The 24,498-nt window shown below is 39.4% G+C and overlaps 1 protein-coding gene across 1 annotated transcript in view; it reads right to left on the reverse strand.

Annotated features, from left to right (window-relative positions):
- The window catches only part of LOC137098125 (serine/threonine-protein kinase 32C-like), a 75,176-nt gene that overhangs the window by 45,908 nt on the left and 4,770 nt on the right, over positions 1 to 24,498 (reverse strand). The window contains exon 2 of the mRNA XM_067473976.1: positions 2,543 to 2,598. Within this exon, the coding sequence (XP_067330077.1) occupies positions 2,543 to 2,598 (56 nt within the window). The remainder of the gene's footprint in view (positions 1 to 2,542; positions 2,599 to 24,498) is intronic.

Genomic DNA, 24,498 nt, shown 5'->3' on the forward strand with positions numbered 1-24,498 from the left:
CTGCAGTGGATTGAGCCTTTTAATTATGTGCTTCCTGACATACACTGGCTTAGGCAAAAGTCACCTTTTCAGAAGAAGAAAATGAAGTTGATGCTGACACTGGCTACAAAAAAGGATAGATAATTATAAAGACACATGTAAATGATAAAACAATATTTTCAACCTTTGAAAGATGGCAATACCTTCTGTAGTTATATTGTTTCTGTGTCATCTTTAAGAAACTGTAAAAAAAAAAAAGTTATATTTTCCCACAGGTTATTTTTGACTCTGACTATTTAAAGTGGGGACACACCTGAAGACTAGAAAAGACATAAAGACTGTTTTGACCAACGTTCACAGATTTCTGGTCTCTGACAGTCTAGAAGTGGCACAAATAGGATGACTCAGTAAACTGGGCGCAACACACTTGACAACCACTTGTCAAGAGTGACTGGATGTTCTGGAGATAGACATCCCCAGATTCTGCAAGAGCAAGAAAATTGTCACGTGTAGTTGTGCCAACCTGCTGGATTACTTCATAATGCAAACACAGTGTGTCTGCAGCCTACCTGAGCTGCTTGTTTTTAATTATAGAAAAAATAAATATCTTTAAATTTTCAATCAATACAAATATACTGTATAGTTAAAGGAAAGGAAAGATACCAACCTTACTTCAACATGTACAGTACATTAAAAAAAGAAGAAATGGTAACAGAAAGAATGACAGAGATGAAGAGAAAAAATAGTGGTAGCAATGTTTGGAAAACGCTTTGAAGGAGGAGGCTTCTTCCACTTCCCCTTTGGCAGCCTCCCTCTTCTCAGCTCCAACCAACCTCACAGCTTCCTGCTGCGTGAGAACACGTCCCACAACACAGATTCTCTAACTTTTACAAAGCATACACACATCTACAGCACTTCACGCATACACACACACAAAAAAATGATAATTTTCTTACAGCACCTACACAAACTGGAATATACAGATCATGTTGCACATAGCACTGTGAATGCAAGGAAAACACACAGCACAGCTGATTTTGTGGTTCATTCTTTAAATTTGTTATAAATACAATCACTTTATGTTGTAGTTTATTCGGTTTTAGTGGTTTATTTTTAATTAATTACAGTTTAAATCATTCTATCTATTTAAGCTTATTTTGTCTTTTAATAAACACTAACCAGAGGTCATGGTTTGAACAACGCTTTATGTCTGTCTCTTAGCTCACACACACACACACACACACACACACACACACACACACACACACACCAACAGGCTTAAGTGTGCTCTGCGGGAAGCTAAAGACTCATGCTGTTAAGTTTTTCAAAAAAGCAGAAACGCAGAGTACGGCCACACAAGGCAATAATAAATAAATAAATCTGATGACCTCCAACAAAGACAAACTTTGTCTGGACGCTGGAAAGCTGGGGCACATGGCTGTTTTTGTACATGCACCTGTTTCCATAAATGTACATAAAAACATGACTGTATTATAGATATTATGCTACTGAGTGGCAGCTCTCAGGTCTTTTGGATGAAACAGTTGCCTCCTCGTATCTAATGGGGAAGAAAGTGTCACAAATAGAAGTGACCTTGCCACCGAAATGCAATTGTCAAAGCTTTTTCATTCTTAGAAGTTCAAGTTATTTCTATTTAAATTTTAAAACTAGGATGATTAGTCAATGTTTATTTATTTTTTTCATTTTGGATGTACAGCTTCAGTCTCTGACACTATACACAGTGTATTCCCTCCATCTTCCATTGCAGATTCCCTTCAGTATCATAAGGACAGTGACAGCAGCTTGAGGGAACAAAGCCATAACTTAAAAATTAACATAAATTCACATGGTAATGTATTCAGACAATTACTTTCCATATAACAGTGGGACATGTTTTTGTAGAAAAGATTGTGTCTTTTGAGAACCAAAGCAGATACACAGACACAAGTATAATTAACAAATATTAACAGTGATATTTGGGATTCAAAATGAAGACAAACTATCACATTCTCTGGAGCCTGACTGTGTGTCAGCACACACACTCTAGGCTCTGAATTCATTTCTGAAGGCTCAATTCCGTATGAACCCAAAGGAATGTTTCCACTGACAAATGGCTCATAAGTTAATTCAAAATGGCTGTTTTATCAACACTTGCTTTTAATAATGATATTGGCACCTGAGTCATGTCAGAAAAGAGCTGTGGTAATTTGGTTTCACAATATGCAACACACACATCACACACACACACACGCCAAGTTGTCTTACTCGCTGTTTTCAGACCCACTACTGAGCCTGATGACAAATGCAGCCACAGTGTTACGCGGCTCTGTAATTAAATGGACGTTGGGTCAAAACTTCGAACAGGTTCACTGGCATAAAATGAAAGGCAAATTGGCTCTGTGACTTTACAGACAGAATTACATAATTTATATTTATAACTATTATTGAAAGAAAAAAAAACTATTTTCCTTTTAGGCACTATAATTTGAGAACTGGCCCGCTCCTCTGTAACAGGAGATAATTAATCTGCTGGGTAACTGAAGATCAACAGAGTTTACAATACCTTTCCAAAGCTCCCTTTTCCAATGGCCCGCAATATCTGAAAGTGGTCAAAGTTCACTGTTGAGAAAAAGGAGAGAGACAAAGAAAGACAGAAAACTTTAGCAACACTTCAGGACAGAGAACATGACACAGCACAATTATTAAGTTGCATCACATGGAGACATTTGTTGTTTTAGCTGCAGGACTTCTTCTTTTCCTTTGGGCTGTTCCCTTTCAGGAGTCGCCACATTGAATCATGTGCCTCCATCTAACTCTGTCCTCTGCATCCTCTTCTCTCACACCAACTAACTTCATGTCCTCTCTCACTACATCCATAAATCTCCTCTTTGCTCTTCCTCTAGACCTCCTGCCTGGCAGCTCCAACCTCAGCATCCTTCTACCGATATATTCACAATGTCTTCTCTGAACATGTCCAAACCACCTCAATCTGTCCTCTCTGACTTTATCTCCAACACATCTAACATGATCTGTCCCTCTGATGTCCTCATTCCTGATCCTGTCCATCCTCGTCCCTCCCAAAGAGAACCTCAACATCTTAAGCTCTGGTACCTTCAGCTCTGCCTCCTGTCTTTTCTTCAGTGCCACTGTCTCTAAGCCGAACAACATCTCTGGTCTCACCACCATCTTGAACATCTTTCCTTTCATTCTCGCTTATACTCTTTTATCACACAACACACCTGACACTTTTCTCCACCCGTTCCAACCTGCCTGCACTCGCCTCTTCATCTCTTTTCCACACTCTCCACTGCTCTGAACCGTTGACCCTAAGTACTTAAAGTCCTGCACCTTTTTCACCTCTGCTCCCTGTAACCTCACCGTTCCACCTGGGTCCCTCTCATTCACACACATGTATTCTGTCTTGCTGTGGCTAAGCTTCATTCCTCTGTTTTCCAGAGCAGACCTCCACCTCTAGATTTTCCTCCACCTGCTCCTTGCTCTCACTACAAATCACAATGTCATCTGCAAACATCATAGTCCATGGAGATTCCTGTCTAACCTCATCTGTCAGCCTGTCCATCACCAGAGCAAACAAGAAGGGGCTCAGAGCCGTAACCATATTGCTGCTCACAAATGTTCACCTCTGCCCTTAGCCGAGCGTCCACTACTCTTTCCCACAACTTCAAACAATGAACGTAACGTTAAATTAATGATGCTCACACTGTTCATTATGCAGGTATTGTAGCCATTTGTTTACAATTTGTCACACTTTAATAGGGCAGAAAGTAACGGAAGTTAGAATAAAGTCAGCACATTTAATGGTCAACTGCAAATCTTCTGCAATCAATAAGTGGCTGAAAGCTATGAACCACGCACACACTTCCATATTGATTCTCTGGCAGGTCTGTACTACATCCTTTTTCACATTTTGCTTGCACTTTGCTTTTGGTCCTCCACTGAGTAACCCGACTGACTTGGCCTGTCAAGGACTGTCCTTGGTTTTGTTTTCAGAAGTATAAGCTCGCTGTCATTCAGCATCATTCTACTAAGGTCTTTCACCCATTTCACCAAGTCACATTTCTTTTTTTGGCCGCCATATTCAACAAGTTCAACAAAATATATTTGGTAAAAAAGGTTCTCTGTGACACATGTAGGCATCTTCGCTGACCTCAATGCATCTAACTGTGGATCTTAAGTGTGCCTGTGACTGTGGGTCACACAGTGCTGCAGCAGTACCATGGTACACAAGTAGCACATGGCAGATATCCAGGAATGGTTAATGCCAAGAAAGGTATACAATATGATTTACGATATGAAATTCAAAATGGCCCATAATCTCTAGAAGAAAAGGTTTAATTTGAAATTGCCCATCTTATGTGGAGAGAACATCAGAGCAGAATAAATGGCAAAGAAGTTGAAGTTTAGAAAAACACCCAGCTCACTGCACTGCAATAATCTTTTATTATTATTATTATTTTGCTACAGCAATACGTGTAATGGCAAGTCTTGGTTCACTTCCTTCCCCAGTGGGTGTGTCCCCTTCTGATGGATTGTTGTGTGTGTGGTAGAAAAAGAAAAACCTGCAGATTGTAACAGAACAGCCCTGCAATAAAGAAGTTTGTGGAGATACTGACAATGAGTTCTCTAATCTATCAAAAAAAAAAAATATCAGATTGAATTGTCCTCTAAACAACTGTGGAGTATTCACAATTCAAATTGCGAATATATATATATATATATATATATATATATATATATATATATGTGTGTGTGTGTGTGTGTGTGTGTGTGTTCAAAAGTGAACACCTGTATTTAGGTTGTGCACAAAACTATAGTGTACCTTGTTTTATCATAAGCACATGGTATATTGTTTTATAAGCTTGAAAAGAATGATATGATGTTTTCATTAATAAAATGGAAGATTCTGGCATCTCAGGTAACTGAGACAACTACCAAACTAATTAGCTGCTAGCTACAAGTTTCAAACTGACATCAGAATTATCCCGACTCAGAATCATGTTTCTTCTTTGACAAAATCATCTAAGGCCAAGTATAAATAAAAACCTCAAAAAGTTTTTTTTTTTTTTTGCATTTATAAAATGCAATAAAAACTTAAAATAGAAAGAAAATATTTCCAGTGTTTTTACTACTCAGTTTTCGTAAATATAAAAAAATAGAGAACTAAAATGTGAAACCAAATTAAAAGTTAAGACGGAGGCAATGGTACTGTGCTACATCTTTTTTCCTTTATGTTACACTTTTTAATCATTTGGGGACTGTGGACTGAAAATGTTAGTAGTTGCTGCAAGACCTCAGCTGCTCAGTCCGTTGTTGTCCTTTTCATGTGCTGTCATACATTTTTAAAAGGAGATAAATCTGTACTGCAGGCAAGCCAGTTGCGTACACACTCAATAACACGCTACAACGGTGTGAAGCCTCAAACTGCATGTCCAGAGAGAGGCCTGACTTTGCCCTGTTGAAATGTACGATGACTTCCAAAGAAATGACATTGCCTTAATGACCAATATATGCATGCGCTGATGCAGCCCCACACTATCACAGAAGGTGGTTTTACACATTTAGATGATAACAGTCTGATATCAGTCTGGATGTCCATTCTTTAAAAAAAAAAAAAAAAACTGAAACATAAGCCTGTTTCACATATGAAGCTGGGACAATGTCAGGACAAATCAGGGGAGATCGTGCAAGTCAGGAGCATCCTTACAGGAAACTCTGCTTGATTCCAGTGTGGGGTCAGCGCGCAAAGGAGCCACAATATGATAGAAAACTCTTGTTTTGTTTACAACACATCAGACCCTTGCATCTAAAAAATAATAATAATAATAATAAATAAATAAATGATTGTCAAAATGGTCATTCAATCGATTTAAATCCTACCGACATTTTTTATGCTTTTTTTAATCAATCCTCCCAAAGTCCAACCCTTTTTAAAGCAAATGGGGTTTGTGATACATTAAAAAAAAAACTTAATAACTGGAAAAAATCCAACTCAAAGAAGTAACGAATTAGTACATCTGAATTTATTTATATAAGTGCCGGCTTAAAACATTTATTTGCTACGGCTTGAGAAGGCACAGCTATGTCTGCATCTGTACGAGTGTAGCAGTTCCCCAGGCCCCTGGCAGCACAGCGGGCACTCGTGCTGCTAACTCATGCGGCTCCTCCTTCAAAGTCAGTGAGCTTCTGAAGCTCACATATTGGCCTACTCAGCCCCCTTTTTGTTTAGACAAGGAGTAATCAGGAGAGAATAAAGTACATGCTGGGCTACTCCAGGCAGACCCACTGCCAGCTGACCTTTGTACCCCTGTACTGGTAAACCCAACAATGCTAGTTGCTTCCAGACAAAAGACACAAGGTGTGGTTTCCATGTTTTGTCGGTAAAATAAGACTAATCCAGTGTGGATTCTCCATGCTCGGTCTTTTGTACATGACTAATCCTCTCGTATGGCACAGCTCAGGCTGCACCCTGGTGCCGATGCACAGAGACACTGTACCATGAGCACAGCTTTTAATGTGGTATTAAAAGGGATAAGGGGAAAAAGTAAAATGAATATACTGCATAGTAGGGTCATAGATGCTGTGATTTCTTGCCAGATGAGAAAAATGGAGCATTTCACTGTGGCTTTGCTGACAATTTATATCCTTTACCGGTTATGTTAAGTAGTTTTGAAACTGAAGTATTTGAAAATTACAGATAGCACATAAAAGTAAGTTTATGTTTTCAGTACATTGTATCCATTTAAAATGTTTTCATTAAGTCCTGACTAAACCCTGACATCAGTATAAAGAGTCCAACCTTCACACCACACTGAGTCATACTGTAGATATGTATCCGATGGTGTCAAAAAAGTCCAAGTTGTGATAAAAAAGATGTATAATGCCATGTTAAAAAAAACCCTACAACCCCTTGAAAATCACAGATCGGTGTTCGTAGCATTACAGCGTTTTCCTTGAAGTATGACTCATCGGGTAAGGAGAAGGAAACAAAATGCTAAGAGTAAGATTTATATGGGAAGCAATGCAGATGTTTGACATCATACAAGGTTTATGCTGACAGAAGAGGTGAAGCCATTGCAATCCAGTCAATAAAATGGTTCACAGTAGCACAAACTGTTGCTTATTGTGATTAACTATTTACTAGTGAATGTTTGCAGACATGTCAATGAGTCCATTTAGTCAAGCTGTGTTTTTAGCTGCGGTGGATGCTGAGCCAAATGATTTTTAGACAGAGGACGCTCATTTGCTGACCTACAAGAGGACAGTTCATTTCAGCCACTTGAGTAAGAACGGCATCAATTACCTTCATCTGCTCTTGTTATGAGGTTTTTTTTAACATCATTTAAAATCCGTGGAGCACAACTGACAGCGTTTATAATATGCGTCATGGTCAAGTGGTACTTAAGAGAAGTCAGCAAGTTGATTGTGAGTGACACTGGATAGAAAAAAAAAAAGGATCTGTAGTCACTATGATGGGTCCATCAAGTGCTCTCAGGTACAGCAGCTGCTGCACAACACACCACGTCCAACTCCTGCAGACAACTACAGCATGTTGTGTGAGTGGATTTAATCTATCACAGTAACAGTTGGAGAACAACATTTTTTCCTCTCTGGGGGTTGGATGCTGCTGAAACCCTGGGTTGATCTGCTGACTAAGCCTCATTGGGTGTCCTCAATGGGGGATCAGCTCCACCACAGGAGCAGAACACCCCCTAAACATAGGCTTGGTGCCAAGCCTATGTTTAGGGGAATGAAAAAGAGTGAGAGTTTGTTTACGTGCAATAATTCCTAACAATGTGTACAACCAAAGCTCTAAATCAATGTAGGCTACACGAGAGTTAGTTATAGTTAACAGCAAGTATACTTGACCCTCAGACTCAAAGCAAAGTTGTGAAGGGAGAGGATACAAGTATTAAATATTCACAATTTAACTGTTGATACTTAAAGGTAGGAAAGTATAAATCAGCAATTACTAAATCAATCTGATGAACCTTTGGCAAAAGAAAGATCTTTTATTTTGTGAGGGGTTAGAGCTGTTTATTCGGATGCCCTGAGTCAAGGTGCCAGACCCTGAGTCTCTGAGCTCAAAGTGTAAGACACCGTGTTGCGCACAATGCTTTGGCGTGAGTTTTTAACCCAGATGCACCTCCCATTTTATGGGAGCCACCTGGTGGTGTGGGATTTGAGCCCATGGCCTTGTGCATCGTAACCCAATGCTTCTACCACTGAGCCACCAGGCCCCCTACAAGCTCAGAGTGTAGATTTACATCTTTTTGGAAGAGGAGCACGTGTATGAGGCCGCAAGCAAGTTCAGTGATGAACAATTTCATTTCAAAACTGGCCTCTCTGGGCGATGGATGTGGAAAGGTAAATACATTGAATGGTCATCTTCGGAGAAGCACCTGCGTCACATGGCAGCAGAATTTGTCGCTGTCCGTCATTTTGAAGGACACACACATTGCTGTTGCTGCCCTAGGCAAATTTTATGCCATTTTCAAAATACTTTGGTCGTTAGATGAATGAGCTTGCAGTAATGTCACTACTGTAAAAATGAAACCTTTTTATATAATAATAATAATAATAATAATAATAATAATAATAATCCTGATTCATTCCTTTTCCAAAGGAAACAATACTTTAACTTTTGCTGTAAATAAAATGTAGAGGGAGCTAGACTAATCTGGAATGAACATCCTGTTTGCTTCCCGTTTGCTTTACATAAGAAAATATTTAAGTCTATTGTAGACACAGAACATTTAAATTATTGATGAGGGTGAATTGTGGACCGTTTCTCTCTCATACATATTGGAGATATAAATAGTCAATCCTGTTACAGATATAAGTTAAGGAAAATTAGTTTCTACATTTGTTTGTCAGAGTGAGACAGTGTCTGAAAGCCACAATGTTCCAAAACAAACGTTTGGCAGAACCACTGCAGCGATGCTCCGCGCTGCCCTCTGAACTACAGCAAATGTTGCCCAGTGGCTGTGGCCGGTCCTGCTGGGGTTTCCCAATCATGTCGGCACTACATTTACTGGGAGGAAATCTTTCACCATTCACTCCTTCTGCACCAGTAGTACAGCTGCAGCTGCAGCCCTGCGATCCATAGTCACAGACGCACTCCAAGTCTCCTCCAGTCTGTGGGTCTTCAACCCAAAAAGGCTCTTTAATTAAGAGTTAGGGTAGATCACCTTCAGTTTTCTGATGTGTTATAGTGACAGAAGGTCTTCAGATTTTTCTGTCATTGTTACAAAAAAAAATCCCATCAATGATGGAAAAATATCCAGTAAGTGCAACATCTGCTCGGCGTAGGGCAGGCGCCTAGCTTAAGGGAATCCTGACGTCTTTCAGAATCTGAGTAGAGTTGCTAAAACAAGGGATTCAGGAGTCACCACAGCGATCACATGTTATTAAGCAGCACACCTCATCTGGAATGGGGTGCAGAGAGGGACCCTTCGCTCTTTGGGCAAAAGTCGGTGAGCGTCCTTTATCCCTTTACCGCGTCTTGTCTCTATGAAATGGGCTGTTCTCCTGTTGTTTCAGGGATCTAAGCATCAGTACAGATCTCAGCTCAACATTGAGGTAATTTGACAGTGGCGGTATCAAACCTGCAACCCTGTTTTGAAAGAACGCGCAGTGCAAAACAGACTCAATACAGTCACTAATGAAGTGTTAAGCCTCACATATCGACTTGCTTTTTGCTTTTGACTTTTTTTAAATCTAAAGGTTGTCTGTCATTCTTACAGTTTAGGGGAATCTACTGTAACTACTCTAGGTAATTCAAAGTATTACTTACCATTGTCTAATCTTGACTTTGATTTCACCTTAAGTACCTGTTGTCTAGCTGCCTTTAGCTCTCACCTTATTTTCCTCTCTAAGATGGTAAATTCTGTGGCTTTACTGGCACATGTGAATACAGTTTAAAGCCAGTGGCTGTACACAGACAAAGGGTATTTGTTAGAGAAGATGCACCACCACTGTACAACCTCTTGTGAACTTAGTGATAACTTTGGAAAATATCTCACATATATATTACATATGTATACTGTCACAATAACTTTTTTGTCACTTTATTATACAATATAGAGATATTTACTAAATAGGGCAAATGTATTTACTTGAAACAGTTTGGCTGAACTCAATACTGCTCTTGTAAAGTGCCTCAGGCCAGATGATGCAAACCAGATGCTAATCAGGAAGCTAATCGAAAAGTTGATTGCATGTATTTCTGTACCATCTATTCAAGATGGTGGTTGGAGAGGACATTAAATATTGTAATTGGACTGCAACTGAATGATTTCCCTTAGTGTGGGGTTTACATTTAAGTAACACCATCCGGTGTGGAGGGCTTTACACAAATTTGATCAAGCTATAATGACCACAGTTAATACAGTAATTTGTAATACAGTAGATGATAAAAGAAAAATGAGGAGCAAATCTCTTCAACTGAAATCTAACATAAAAATCTAAAAAAATTTAACAACTGAAAATACAAGGTTAATATTAAACCTGTAAAAAGACAAAGCACAGGCAAAACATGCTGACACATGTAAAACCCCCCAATACCAGTATGCAAATTAGCAGGAATTTACTGCATGGTGCAAAGTTTCTATAGTCATATTTTGGCATTAATTATGAGTCCTAAGATAATGTAATTTTCCCGAGGCATTCTTCATTAATCACCCTCACAGTCAATGCTCCCAGCAAACTAACGGTCGTGTGAGGGGACGAGGGGAGGTAATTTATCAAGAGTGCAGATGCTAATTAATTATTAGCTCTACCAGTACCTGCAGTATGGAAAGCTGTGTCATGTTTCACGATGAGTACATGCTTAGTACTTCATTGTTCTCCGTCTGTGTCGCATTTGCAAAATATTTTGACTCTTTAAAAGGTGTTGGAACCTGTGATGTAACAAAATATTCAGTATGTATATTAGTATAGTATAGTATAGACTGTGGTTCCATCTTAGGCTAACTGTGTCATTTTTAAAACGTATTGTTTAAAATTAAAGCTGCACTAAGTCAATAAGACCACAGAGTCGTCCTCTGAAAATACATTAGACATAGTACAGAAAACAGGTAAATTTAAAACTACTGGGAGAGCAGAGTAAGTGTTGATGCATTCTTAGGTAAATCGAAACACCACCACAACTCATCTCATCTGAGATCATGTCGCTCTCCACCATCCTCTAGCATCCAATTTTATCCAGGGTTCCCTGAAGAGACCACATCTAACTGGCAGAACCATCTGATGATCAATAAACCAACCCAATGATACAGTTCCACTGTCACCTAAAATGGATGAGCTAGAATGCTACCTAGGACCGAAGGAGGCAAAGCACCATCCTAATGGGGGCAGAGTAACGTAATACCTTTGATGTCAGTAAAGCATGAACACATTGATTTAATGCAATGGAGCCATGTTCATTTATTTGCACCTGTTGTGGGGGTGCGTATTGAAAGGGCTAGTTTGGAAAACAAGTTCCGCCAAGAACCTTTATGATACCAACAATTGATTCAAACAATCCCCTGTGATGTAGCCAAGGCACACTGTGAGTTGAATCACCAAATCTGTGGTCCGTGGACACGTGCCTCTCAAACTGAGCTACAGTCCCCCTTCTTCAGTGGTTCATCATACTGAAGCATAGCATAGGTGCTGCTGCTAGCATAAGGCACAAATGTTGCACAGTGCTTGCAAACAGATGCAGTTTATCCACCACATTCTTTGCATCATTGTTATAGGCACCATAATACTAAATCAGTACCGCTCCCCTAAAGCACAACAGATTGTTTTTCAAGCCTACATTCATGTCAACTATCTTAAGTAACTCTAACTTTTGTGCATATTTATCTATCATTTTTTACTATATATGTTTTCTACGCTTCTTTACCATTGCGTTACTTCTGATGATGAAAGAACATTTGTAGCAGCTGAATGTGCAGCACTATTTGGTTTAGGTTAAGGGTTAAGTTTGGATCCCCTTACAATGAAAGTGCATGTAGTGTAGGGAGAGATAACCTTAACCCTTAACAAAGTTTGCAAGCCCTTGAGAAATTAATTTTCAAATTATTTTGTTTTACACTTTTTTGCATGTGACGGTATGTGACAGCTGCACTCAGGGCCTCATCTGTACCAGCTTTAATAGGTTAGTGGCTTTTTCCACCCATGTTTTAACCTATTTTAAATGGACTTAACGGTACATACATGCTCCAAATCATGACTAGCAAACAGAACAGGTCAGATTTTCTTAACTTGAACTGTCCCATTCTTAAAATAGTGAAACAGTATCATCTTGTTATACTTGCCCATATCAATGATTGTGACATAAACAGTAATCAAAAATATTTAATTAGAATTATGTCAAATTAGTAATCAATCTTGATCACAATAAAAAAACTAAACCCATCAAACGCTGTCTAGACTGCTGCACTTTCACAGAAACACCTTGTAACCTATGTCAAACATATGTATGATTTAGAGATGCAATAGTAATTAAATTATTGAATTAGTTAGCTTAAAGAAAATACACTGACAACTCTTTTAATTATTTCTTAAATTATTAATAGCTGCATATTTTGAGTATTTTGCTTTGATGATTTCGGTGCTGTCAGAACAGTGTAAACATACCCTCTAATAATTTACACAGGTTGCTCAAAGCCCAGCATAACTGGCACCAAATTTATTATAATTTTACTACTAATGAAAATAATTACTAACTATCGAAGTCAGGCTTAAACCTTCTAAAATAGGGTAGCAGTTTGACACAGAACAGACAAAGTAAACTCTAAAATGTTAATGGAGAATACATTTAGAGCACATCCCAGCCATCAAATCACACTGATTGAATGCACCCTGTGTGGACAAAGCCCATTGGACTGGGATCAAAAAACCTCCTAGCATTGATCCCTTCCTGTTCTGTCTTTTGAGAATTTGCTTCTGCTTCTAATCCAATCCCATTCTGTCTGCCACTTTACTATGTTATCATCCTGCGTACAAGCTATTTCTCAGATTCTGCTGACAGGTTTCCACTTACATGTACAGCGCACACAACGACTGTGCCATATGTTTTGCAATTGTAGCATCAGCAGCAGGCATCACTTGATGATATGAGGGCTACATGCTTTGCTCAAGTTGATATTAGTTTAATATCTTTACACAAACACTTGCAGAATGATCAGAGCCTAAGTGCATTTTAGAGTGCAACTGGGATCATAGTAAGGTCTGCTCTGAAAGACCTGCTTGCTTTATAGCAGCTTCTTCTCCCACGTGATTACTAAATATTTCATCACCATAGTAAGCCATATTTCATGGTCGGTAGTGATTGAGCTGCTACTGGGAGACACCAGAGCCTTTGATATTGAGCATCCAACTGAAGCACTGACATGCAGAAAGACTATCTTTACAGTACAACTCACTGTAATGGCAGAGATTTTCCTACTAGTATTCTACATTTCTCGAACCATCACAGAGGCTGAGCCCTGGGTATAGCCTGTCACGATCTTGCTTTGCATCAGTCGCCTTGGATTTTTGTTGATGGGACTCTTATTACAACATAATTGCAAAAACTGTATATGTCATTTGAAAAGAACAAGGAAGGCTGCATGTGCTTGGGTTTGGATAAGGAAGAATATTGTGACTTGCATAAAAATTGTTGCATGCTTCATTTCAAGCTGGTTTTAAGATGATGCTCTAGAGTTGAAACAAAAGATTTGTCAGGTGAAAATGACAACACTATATCAATCAATTCATACAGATACATAACTTCATAATTTACTTACATAGCTGTAGTTTTGTTTCAAACAACAGCGCGATCTAAAGGCCAGAGAAGCAAACTTGTGGCCGGTAGGTCACCGTACTGGCATGGCAAAAATCTTTGTAGGGCAGGTGAGATGCAGAACCTGTCTCCTCCCTCATAAACATAAAATGATGTACTGCTGAGCAATTTCAACATCCCGTGGAGCTACACAGTGATCACAGATCAGACTGTAGTTGTATTGGGCAGCTTCCGGGTGAGTATGTGTCTAACTGTGTGAATGTGATCAGGGTATTCCTGAAACAGAAATGGGGCCTCTAAATAAATCTACCCTGAATAAACATAGTTTTAAAAAAAAAATGAAAAATGCCTGTGAGCTGAAGGCCAGATGAATCAGTTTACTTAAATCACTATCATTACTGAGCAGCCATCATCATAATTTTCTCCTTGTACACTAGAGCATTAATACAGCCTAATTGCAGACTTTCTAAACAGAACAACACATTAATATTCATGAGCACCATAGAGCTCATTGTCTTTATAAGCGTGAACAGTTTTAGCTGTGGATCTGAACTGATAATTGTACAATGATGGGCACATGTGTATAAAGGTTGTACCAGAACAACTCGACAGTATTCAGTTACCCTGCAGGTGGACTGTCATGTCATTATACAACCTTTAAGTTTAAGAGCGTCTTTTAGATATTCATCTAATGAAATGGTTTTATAATAACATAACTATGGGCATGTGATTCATACATCATAACTTGTTGCTAAAGTTAATCATCAAATTACATGGAAAATAAACTGAGGTGCCTTGAGGATCAATTGAGAGAGAAGACCAGGAACACACACATCAATTGCCAAAGACAAGCTTTTCGAGTTCCCATCTGTGATTTGCCATGTCTATCTCTTAGGGCCACTACACACCAGTCAACAGTTGGCTAAAGTCAGGCCAGTGTCAATTGGCCTAGTTTTTGCAATATGTCCCACTCCAGCATTTTAATTCCTGCTCATCAGCTCTCATCATTGCGGTAGGTTGAAGTGCCTCTTGTTGGCCCAGACAAAGGGAATGTGAGCTGGAACAGCAGTTCACCCTTGTTGTCTCTAGTTCTTTGATAATGCTTAGGGTGTCACTGCCCTTAAGCCCATACTTACACTGGATGCCGTAAAACCCCACGTATGCAACTGCCTCATAGCTGCCAGCAAAAGGCTCCCATGTGGGCCTGGTGCAGGATTCTTGATTTTTTTTAAACTCTGCATTGGACTAGCAAGCCACCATTTTGAGGACTGGCTAATTTGTTTAAAGGAACCCGGACCCAACCCATTCCCGCTACCTCCCTCTAACACATCAATAATACAGGCAATGTATTTATAAAGATCAAAATTATGAAATAAGTCCAAGTACAACTCAGCATGCTGTACATTTTTTACATACATACACTACAAAGACAAACACTAGAACACTTAAGAATATAATTGTAAAAGAATATGTTGTAGAATATGTGTGCTGGCAATGATTTCTGAAATGTGCTTATGTGGTTGACATAAAGTTTGCATGATGATGGTTTCCTATTCAATGTTTGTATGGTTTTCTTACTAAGAAAAGTATTTGCAGTGAGTGTGAGAGAATGCACACTTCTGTAGTTGTAAAGTTGAATGAGATATGAAAAAGCTCCACACATGTCAAGTAAATCTTCAGAAACAGCGAGTCATGCCACAGAGAATGAAAGGCAAAGTGTGAAATTGGACCTCTACACACAGTAAAAACTCACTATGGGAGGCTGTATCGTACATCTAAACGCTGTCAAGCCAAAGACGGAGCAAGGCGAGAACACTTTAGAGGATAATTCTGCACTGCAGCATGGGGACTCTCGCACGCACAGCACTGTCACAAAGAAACATCATCTGGACCTTGTGAAAACTTCTAAGGTTACCATGGTAATGTGTCCCTTTGTGTGTGTTTGTGTGTGTTACGTTACAGTGATGCCACATCATCTAGTCTCTGCATTGGCTTAATTAATTCACTGTGATTCACAACTCCTGGGCCAGCATTGGCACATTGTGTATTCATCGTGTTTGGGTTCACTAATGAAACACCGGTCCAGCATTGCACTGGATTTACCTTCAGAGTATTATTATCTGAGGTCATACAAATACATTAGAGCGTTAGGACAGTTTTGAGTTTCTCCAGTAAAAATCTATGGATTTATTTGACAGGCCTGTTGACTCTTCAAAGGTCATCATTCCAAACCTTCACTATGAAACCAGGTCAGCTAATGCATAATCATTAAAGCTGAAGGTACAGCAGAAGCTTAGTCACTGTCTACACAGCTACCACAGTTGGGTGTCATAGAAAGGACAAACAATTTGTTGATTGATGGTCCATTAATCCTTTCACAAGTTAAAATCCCAAATAATCAAAATTCAGGTAATTCCTTTCTTGTACAAATTTTTTAAAAAATGTAAAAGCCATAAGCTCCAACTATTTCTGAAGGGAATTATTAATAATGTTGGACTCTCAAGAAGGCTTCAGGTAATGTAAAGTTTGGCAGAACCTTTGGGAGAGACCTTCCATCATATAGGTAACACAATAAACAAGCACCAACTCATGGGTGACTAAGACAGCTGCGTTGTCGGTTCAAAGTCTATGCAGCCCATATGTTTGGAAAAAAGTTATTCCAATTAAGACCTGGATGTTAACACTGTGAACCCTGTTTCCACTATCCTGCATCCTCAGCAGGTTTCACAAACCAGTGGCCTGTGACGCATCGTGGTGAGGAAATGACCCACGCTCCAGGGTTAAAATACCATACTAACCTCACAGAGGGACACAGAGGGATCTATTTAGAGCCTCGTGAGAGGTGGTGGGAGGGAATGCATTATAGGGATAGGAGGGAGAAGAGCAGTCAGAGTCTCTAAGAGAAAAGAAAGATTGTGATGTTACAGTATGCAGTTAGAGCCTCTAAAAGGGAAGAAAGACTGTGATGGTGCAGAATGCTGTAAAGTGTTCTATATTGTCCATTTCGAATGTAAAAAAAAAAAAAACGGCTCAGGCTTTATTTTTAGCCCCTCAAAGCTGAAAAGTACACGCGGGGATGAATAAAGCATCTTTATTTTCAACACCAGCTGTCTTCATATGAACACAGTGCACAAAGCAAAAGTGCAGTTACATGTTTCAGTGCATGTTCTGTTAAAACCAGGAAGTTGGGATTTCAGAGTTCCCAGTAGAGAATTTCAATTGAAACGCCCTCTGAAGTCATATTTCTGACTCGGAAGTTTAGAAGAATCTCAGTAACTCTCTCAGTAAATCTCTAAATCCAAGATGGCTGCTGTAGATGGAGCAACACTTCAACAGTAAGTGAAACATAGTAATATACTGTTTATTAACACTTCTGTCTTGTATTCATTTGTATTATAGGTTTGCATATAGTATTTACTTAATGTGTGAGGCATTCATGGACCATACAGAACAATGGTCAGTTGCATTCGGAAGCACTAACGGCAAATGGTCAATGACAATCACCACTAATAGCCACTAATCCTCCCCACACCTCCGCCCTCCAGTATGTGACAATATTACATTTTAGGGTGTGATATCACAGAAATTAAATTTTGGGACTTGAATGTTCAGCTTTTAAAACTGTGATCGATGAACCCGAACTACTTCATTTTAATCTCTGAACTTTGGACTTACAAAGTATGAACAACACTGAGCATGTAGCGTTGTTATTAGTGCTAAATAATAATAATGCTTTACTATGTGCCGGTAATCTAAAGTATAAGGAAGCCAGAAGGCTTCCTTATTCATTTTTCTTAGTATAAACAAAAGAACAAACCCATTATCAGTGTATTCCCTTGTAATAAGGCACACCCACGATGAAGGTCATACATCATACGGACAAAGAAAACTGCTTCATTTAAGCAATTCCATTGCAATACAATTCTTTAGCATTGAGGGAAGCATTTAAACATACTGTAGGTTTACGGTGAAAGGGAATGGACACTGTGGCCTAGTTCTTTCCCCTTAACAGCTCCGAGCTGAGGCAGAAGCAGAACACATTGTGTTCTGGCCCAGATACACCTGACATTTGTTAGTCCTCACAGGTATTTAGGACAGAGCTGTATATTCAGTTCACCAGTCAGGTGTGCATTCACAAGATGCCTCAGTCCAAACCCAATTTTAAAATCTCTACATTGTTATTCACGTTTTTTTTTTTTTTAACTCCTTGAAATGAATTAAGACATGTTACTTTCAAGACCTATACGTAGTTTTGATAGAACTCTGATCTTCCTGATCTATGAAGTGAAAGAGGTCTGTTTGCATACACACTCCCAGGGGATATACCAGGCAGCTGGAAGGGAGGAGTCTCTGTCAGATTTAATAGTGTCACATTTACTGTAGAGCATTTCAAGGATGAAAATATGAATGTGTGTGCCTGTGTACCACCAGTGACTCATTGTGTCGTGCATGATTATAAGTAACCTGATTACTGTTGGCTATTTGGAGTAATCTAATTTATCTAATGTCATGTAAATAGGAAGCTCAGTTGGTTTATTACTATAGAGAACCTGGTTATTGTGGCTTGATTTCATCTGGAAAACCTTATTTTCAGTTACATGTACACTTCTTAAAAGATTTTTTTCTAAAGCATTTGTGTATGAAAAATACGTTAGACAGGGGAAATATTGCCTTCTGCAGCTGGATGAAAGTAAAGATTAGTGTAGTGGTGCATCCCCATGTCCAGAATAATTAAATCCAAAGCTCTTGGTATAAACAAATGTTTGGGGCTAGAAGAGAAATCTGATTACTGGTCAATGCATGTAAACACAGATTTTAGAGTCACACAGAAGTAAACACTGACTCTGCTGCTTTAACCTGATTTCTGTAAATAACATTTTGTGCGTGTGAACATAATGAGTGTGACAAACCCTTTTGGCAAGTTTTTAAAGAAAATGATCAAAATACAAAAGTAGAATAGTGGGGCTGGTTAATGTGATTTCTGATGTCAGAAATGGTGTCTGCCAGTACTTTCCTGTCCTCCCTCAGTGATATGCAGAAGAGAGTCACCTTACTGTGACCTAATTTTCTTAGTTACAAAATGACTTGGAAAAGAAAAACAATAATAGAATCACTCAGCGACAGCCATAAAAGGGTCAAAACGATCAATTCAGCAGAAATGCAGGTCTGCAATACAGCTGCTGTCAAAGAAGAAGAATTACTGCAATTTAGGACCGTACAATAGTAGATTAAGCCATTGTGCCACCTGCAGCATTTCTGTCTGGAGTTTGCATGTTTTCCCTTGTGCTTGCATGAGTCTCCTCTCAGTACTCTGGTTTCGAACCCACAGTCCAAAGACTCTAAATTGCCCTTAAGGATGAATGTGAGTGTGAATAGTTGTCTGTCTGTGTACGTCTCTCTGTGCTGGCCCTGAGATAGTCTAGCAACCAGTTCAGGGTGTATCCCGCTTCTCACCCAATGACAGCTAGGATAGGCTCCAGCCCCCCGTGACCCTGAACAGGAAAGCAGTTAAGACGGACGGACTTATGGGCTATGCGTCATCATATGAACTTTATCAGTAAGTCATTGGAACTTATCATTCTCCATTGCCCTTTACAGAAAAGTGCTCGTCTAAGCATAGCTTAGCAGCCATGGTTAAGAGGTATGTTACATTTTGGATAGCTTCATGTTCTAAGCGGTAATCATTAGCATGACTAAATATTTAGATTATAAGTTTAAGAGTCAAGCTATTTGCAGTCCCAATGAGCACATTAAAGAGCTGCTGTGATAGCAAGCAAAACAAAAAAGGGGCTCTGGGGTGAATTACACTGATTGTTTGTTTCTCTACTGTGTTTTTAAGTTATTTAAAATTTAGAATCTCCCACCTGGAGAGAAAGCAGTGATGAAGCTGATCCCATTGTGACATCACATGAGTGATATCAACTACAACATCAGTAAAGTAACAGAAATGTCATCAACACGCCCATTCGCTCGTCTTTAATCCTCACGACAATTCGGGATAGAGCAGCACACTGCATGCAGGCGCTTACACACATAATACAAACATTGTACTATAAGTGCCTCGAAGGATAAAGTCCGGATAATGTCGGGAGTGTCTCACTCGGACATTTGCATTCTCTCCTGAAAAAGTCAAGGGGGATTTCTGGATTCCTGTTCATGTGTGAAAGGGGTTTAAGGTACTCGGAGAAATCAGCTTTCTTGGGTAATCGGGGGAAAGGTGTACTTAAGAAACCTGGTTACTGGAAATCCGCGTACCCATGCCGCAGCAGAGTAACCCAATGTCTCCTCCATCTCTGACTTATTTTTGTACACAGAATTGTACTGTATAGTGACAGAAAATGGTGTTTTCTGACTTTACTTTTTGTGTTTGTCAGTGAATTTGTGTCGCAGGGGGAAAGAAGGGAAATAAAGAGGAGAGACATTGCAGGTGATCCACAGTAGGAACTGGAACTGTCTGAATTTTAATCAGAAGGCACTTTTTAAAAAAATGAGGTGATATCAACCCGTGAATTATCTCTCATTTCATTCAGCTGTGAGTTCCTGTCTACAGCCTTTTGTTACACACATGTGCATTTGGAGAAAACCTGGTTAAGCATATACACAGCAAAAACAAATTCTCTGACAGAAATCTACCTGGGGAAGCCTGGTTTCCCTAATCCCCTACCCCGATTTTAGAAACAAGCTTTTCTGCTTGCATGACACTTTAGAATTCAGCTTTCCCAAGAAAACTGTAACCTGGTTACTTAAGCCCACGAAAACACACTGACAGTTTTAATACCGCTCAGTCTCAAAATGAGAAATTTTAAATCATAAATACACTTCAGAAAATTCAAAAGTATGTATACCATATGTGGATGGGGAAATTAAGGATCTATTAAATGAAACATTAAAATATAATATACATATATAAAAAAGTGTAAAAAAATTTGAGACTAAAACACTGCAGGGATCCTGAGCCTGAAATGAGGTTTAATTGGTTTCTATAGGCAGTAATGTCTGGGCACCCTGACACATGACATGTGGTTTGTCTCATTACGCTGTTCAGAGGCCACGTTATACACTGAAAGCAGCAACGTATTTTTCTATAGAAGAAATCTACAACCATAAACCAAATACTGAATCAACTTCCACACACTGCTGCAGGGGGTCCTAGAGGCCACACTTTTGTTTGCTTTTTTAGATGTTCCTGCCTTTCAGTTCCCTGTGTCAAAGACAAGTGGATATATGGAGAACCATAAAGTCAGCAATGACGCTCTGTGAACTTACCCAACCCTAATGCTCTATGTTAAGGTTGGGAACATCCAGACGCAGTGAGACAAACTGCAGAAAGGAGAGACAAGACAATCAGCAGGTGTGCGGGATTACATGCGCACACTCCTTCAACCTACTAGGCCTACTTCAATTGTATTCCCCTTGACCCAATTTCTTCGTCCCTGAAGAGAAACAGGGAGACACACACACCTAAGTTAACAAGAGTGACCTTTATTTTCTGTTGTCAGCTCAGCATCAAGCTGAGTTCATCTCATTCCAGACTTACAGCAGGACTGTTACTGTCATCAGCTGCACGTAATCAACAAAAACATTAACTCAAATAACACTGGAGTAAATGACAAATTTGAGGCACTACACATGTGAATTGCTTTTATGAAGTGTGAAGTGAGGTATCATTACAAAAACGAAAAACCTCCAGGTAACGCTCAAGGTATAGTAAGTACTGATTAGACACAAGGCCCTCTTAAGAGAACACAGCAAGAAAAGCACAGACACATGTATTGAACATTAAATTAATGCCATTAAGCTGCTTCATTTTTAGTTTTATACAGATTGTTCGGGGTGTTACGCCATCATAGATTACTGGAACACCTAAACAGAATAGAGCCATTATTAATGTTATTAGTAGGGTCTCTGGTTTTGTCAAAATGTCTGCTGTGGAGAAAAGCTCCACCAAAAGCTGCCAACAGAAACAGTAGGTGTAGTCACACTTTGCATGCGAACATTTTACCTATCAGATCATTGCATATGTGACTGAACATTTACAGCGTGCAAATGTAAACATTTATTTGGATGGAGCGGCGACCCCGAGTGGGAATCATCCTTTTATTGGTGAGTAAGATTAGCAGATCTGAAAGTATAGCGGTGCTTCTCTCTGTGTGTTGGTGGGGCAGCCCCCTTCAATAGCTGTACCTGTCCAGAAGTAAATGATGTCATCTGAGAACAGATGATCAGTTAATGATAGTGACTCTTTTCTAATGGTATATTCTTAATTCTTTGGCAGTGTACCTATAAACAGAAAGGCATAACTGTTAAGCTATTATGCACGCTGCAATAATATACCAAGTCACATCGTTATCTCAATATGGATCAATGTGATCGCATATCTCTAATTTTTCTCATATCAGGCAGGTCTACCATCCATTCAGTACACCACCTGTCCTGTTAGGGCTCGCAGGATTACTGGAGCTGATCCCAGCTGTCACTGGGCAAGAGGCAGGATACACCCCATCACAAAGCTGACACAGAGGGTCAAATTGATACAGAAAGGCCAGCTGACAGATTCAAACCACGGTCCTAGCTGTGAGGCAACAGTGCTAACCACGCACGCTGACCCGTTAAGTATAATAATGCTAATTTAGTATCTTAATGAATGTGAAAGAGACTAAACAAATACCTAAGAACCAGGCTAATCTACAGTAAAACTCTGAACGTAACACATTAGCTGACATTTCATCTGTTTCGATGGACTAGCAACAACAAAAACTAACTGCTGCATTAAGTCACATCAACTTTGTCTCAGCTGACAAGTGGCGCTAAAACACACAGCAAAAACAAGAGCCAATGAATATGTAGTGTGTGCGGCATGTCGTGTGCAGGGGAGTATGAAAAAGAAGAAGACCAGGAAATGCATATATACAAACTGTAAAGAATGTGGAGTAAGTTTACCATTCTCGTGGCACTCTGGCTCAACATAGTTAATAACTACATCTAATTGAGAATATGTCTGATAAGAAGTTACAATAACAATTCAACTGTACCACAGCACACCGCAAAGACAAGGCAGATGGATGGCCTGTTAGTTAGATGCTCGGGTTAGTGTGTCCTGGCTCTTAATCTACATTATCACTGCTTCTAATACTTAGAATTAAATGAAAGTTCATTGGCTTCCAGTGTTTACACCCCTACTTTAACTTTCTACAAAGGAAATATTAATTATTCCGAAGTGTGACCATGATCTGCAATCAGACAATACCCCAATATGACCAAGACAGTATTTCCCGACCTCCTGTGTTACTGCTAAGACCAATTACAGCAGACTTTTACTATGGCAAGTGGCCAGTAGCTCCAGGCAGCCATGAAGTTGAGTTGAATAAAGAGAATGAAAGAATCTGAGAGCTGTAATAGAGATGAAAGAAAGCGAGCGCCTCAGTATTCAGTGCAAGTAATCAGCCATCTCTCTCTGCATCTATCTTTATCCTCAACCAAATCTGCTTTCATTGCCTCAGACACTTATCCTTGACAGGACGAGCAGTCACACACACACACTCAAACATTCAACCATAAGACACACACATGCACCTACACAAAGAATAGTTTAGTTTACTGTCCACAGAAATGGAAATTTTCCTTTGGCTTAAGAAGGATGATCAAATGGATAGACAACAATATACCAACAATGAACAGATAATATAATTAATAGCATGTTTTGCATGCACAACCGTGCACACACTCCGAATAATTTGAAAACTCTTTGGAACAAAAAATAACAAGTACACTAAGTTAGTGCCGATGTTCAATTAAAGCAGGCATTTGTCAATTCTGCACTTTCTCCTGAATACTGTAACACATTCACAACAAGTGTTCTCTTTCAAAAAGTGACAAGCTAGTGCCGTTCCAATGTCAGATGAGGACTTGGAGAGAGAGAGAGAGAGAGAGAGAGAAGTGCTCCTTTGTCTGGAGCCTGACTAACAGTTGAACTGAATACTATACACTTAGTCAGCTCCTACTGTGTTAACAAATTAGTGGAGTAAAACTCTGTAGGTATCCAACTGTTGGATTCATTTATCGATAATTCTATCACTCAAACAGTTATAATTTTACAAAATATAAAAAAAAAGACACATAACACTCTACCAAAGCCTAAATTGCTGTCTTGTCTGACCAACAAGCAAATAATCCACAGAGAAAAGCAAGAGAAGTGTTGGCTTAAAGGTATCGACTGATAATATGCCCCACAGTTCAACACTGGGCACATAGTTGCTCATAGTTTTTTTTTTATTATTATTATGCATAACAGATAATGTCTGATAGGCCAAACCAGCCTATCCACCTGTCTGTCGCTGCCTACAATTTCTCACCCTAAAAGAATTTCAGTGAAAAAAGCAATGCGGGAATGGGCACGATTTGCACCTAAATCAATTCCACAGCCTTCCATTGCTAATCACACTATGTGCCAAAAAAAAATCCCTTTGGCAGCTACGCTTACACGTCAACCTGACCACTTGATTATTTTTGCACCCTTTTGAGCCAAATGCTTCTCTAATATTACTGCCTAATTTAGGCCATATGCTGTTTTCCAAGAAGCCAAGAGATTCTGTTTCTAAGAGTCCTGACAGGCAGCAAGAGACATTTAGAGGCTCAGTCAGCATCCGCAGCAGTGTGCGCCGTGGTTCGCTCAGTGTTTTCGGAGCGAAGCAGCTCATTGAAAGATGAACAGGGTAAGAGAGAAGCAG

Source organism: Channa argus, chromosome 1, assembly GCF_033026475.1.
Source record: "Channa argus isolate prfri chromosome 1, Channa argus male v1.0, whole genome shotgun sequence".
Lineage (NCBI taxonomy): Eukaryota > Metazoa > Chordata > Actinopteri > Anabantiformes > Channidae > Channa > Channa argus.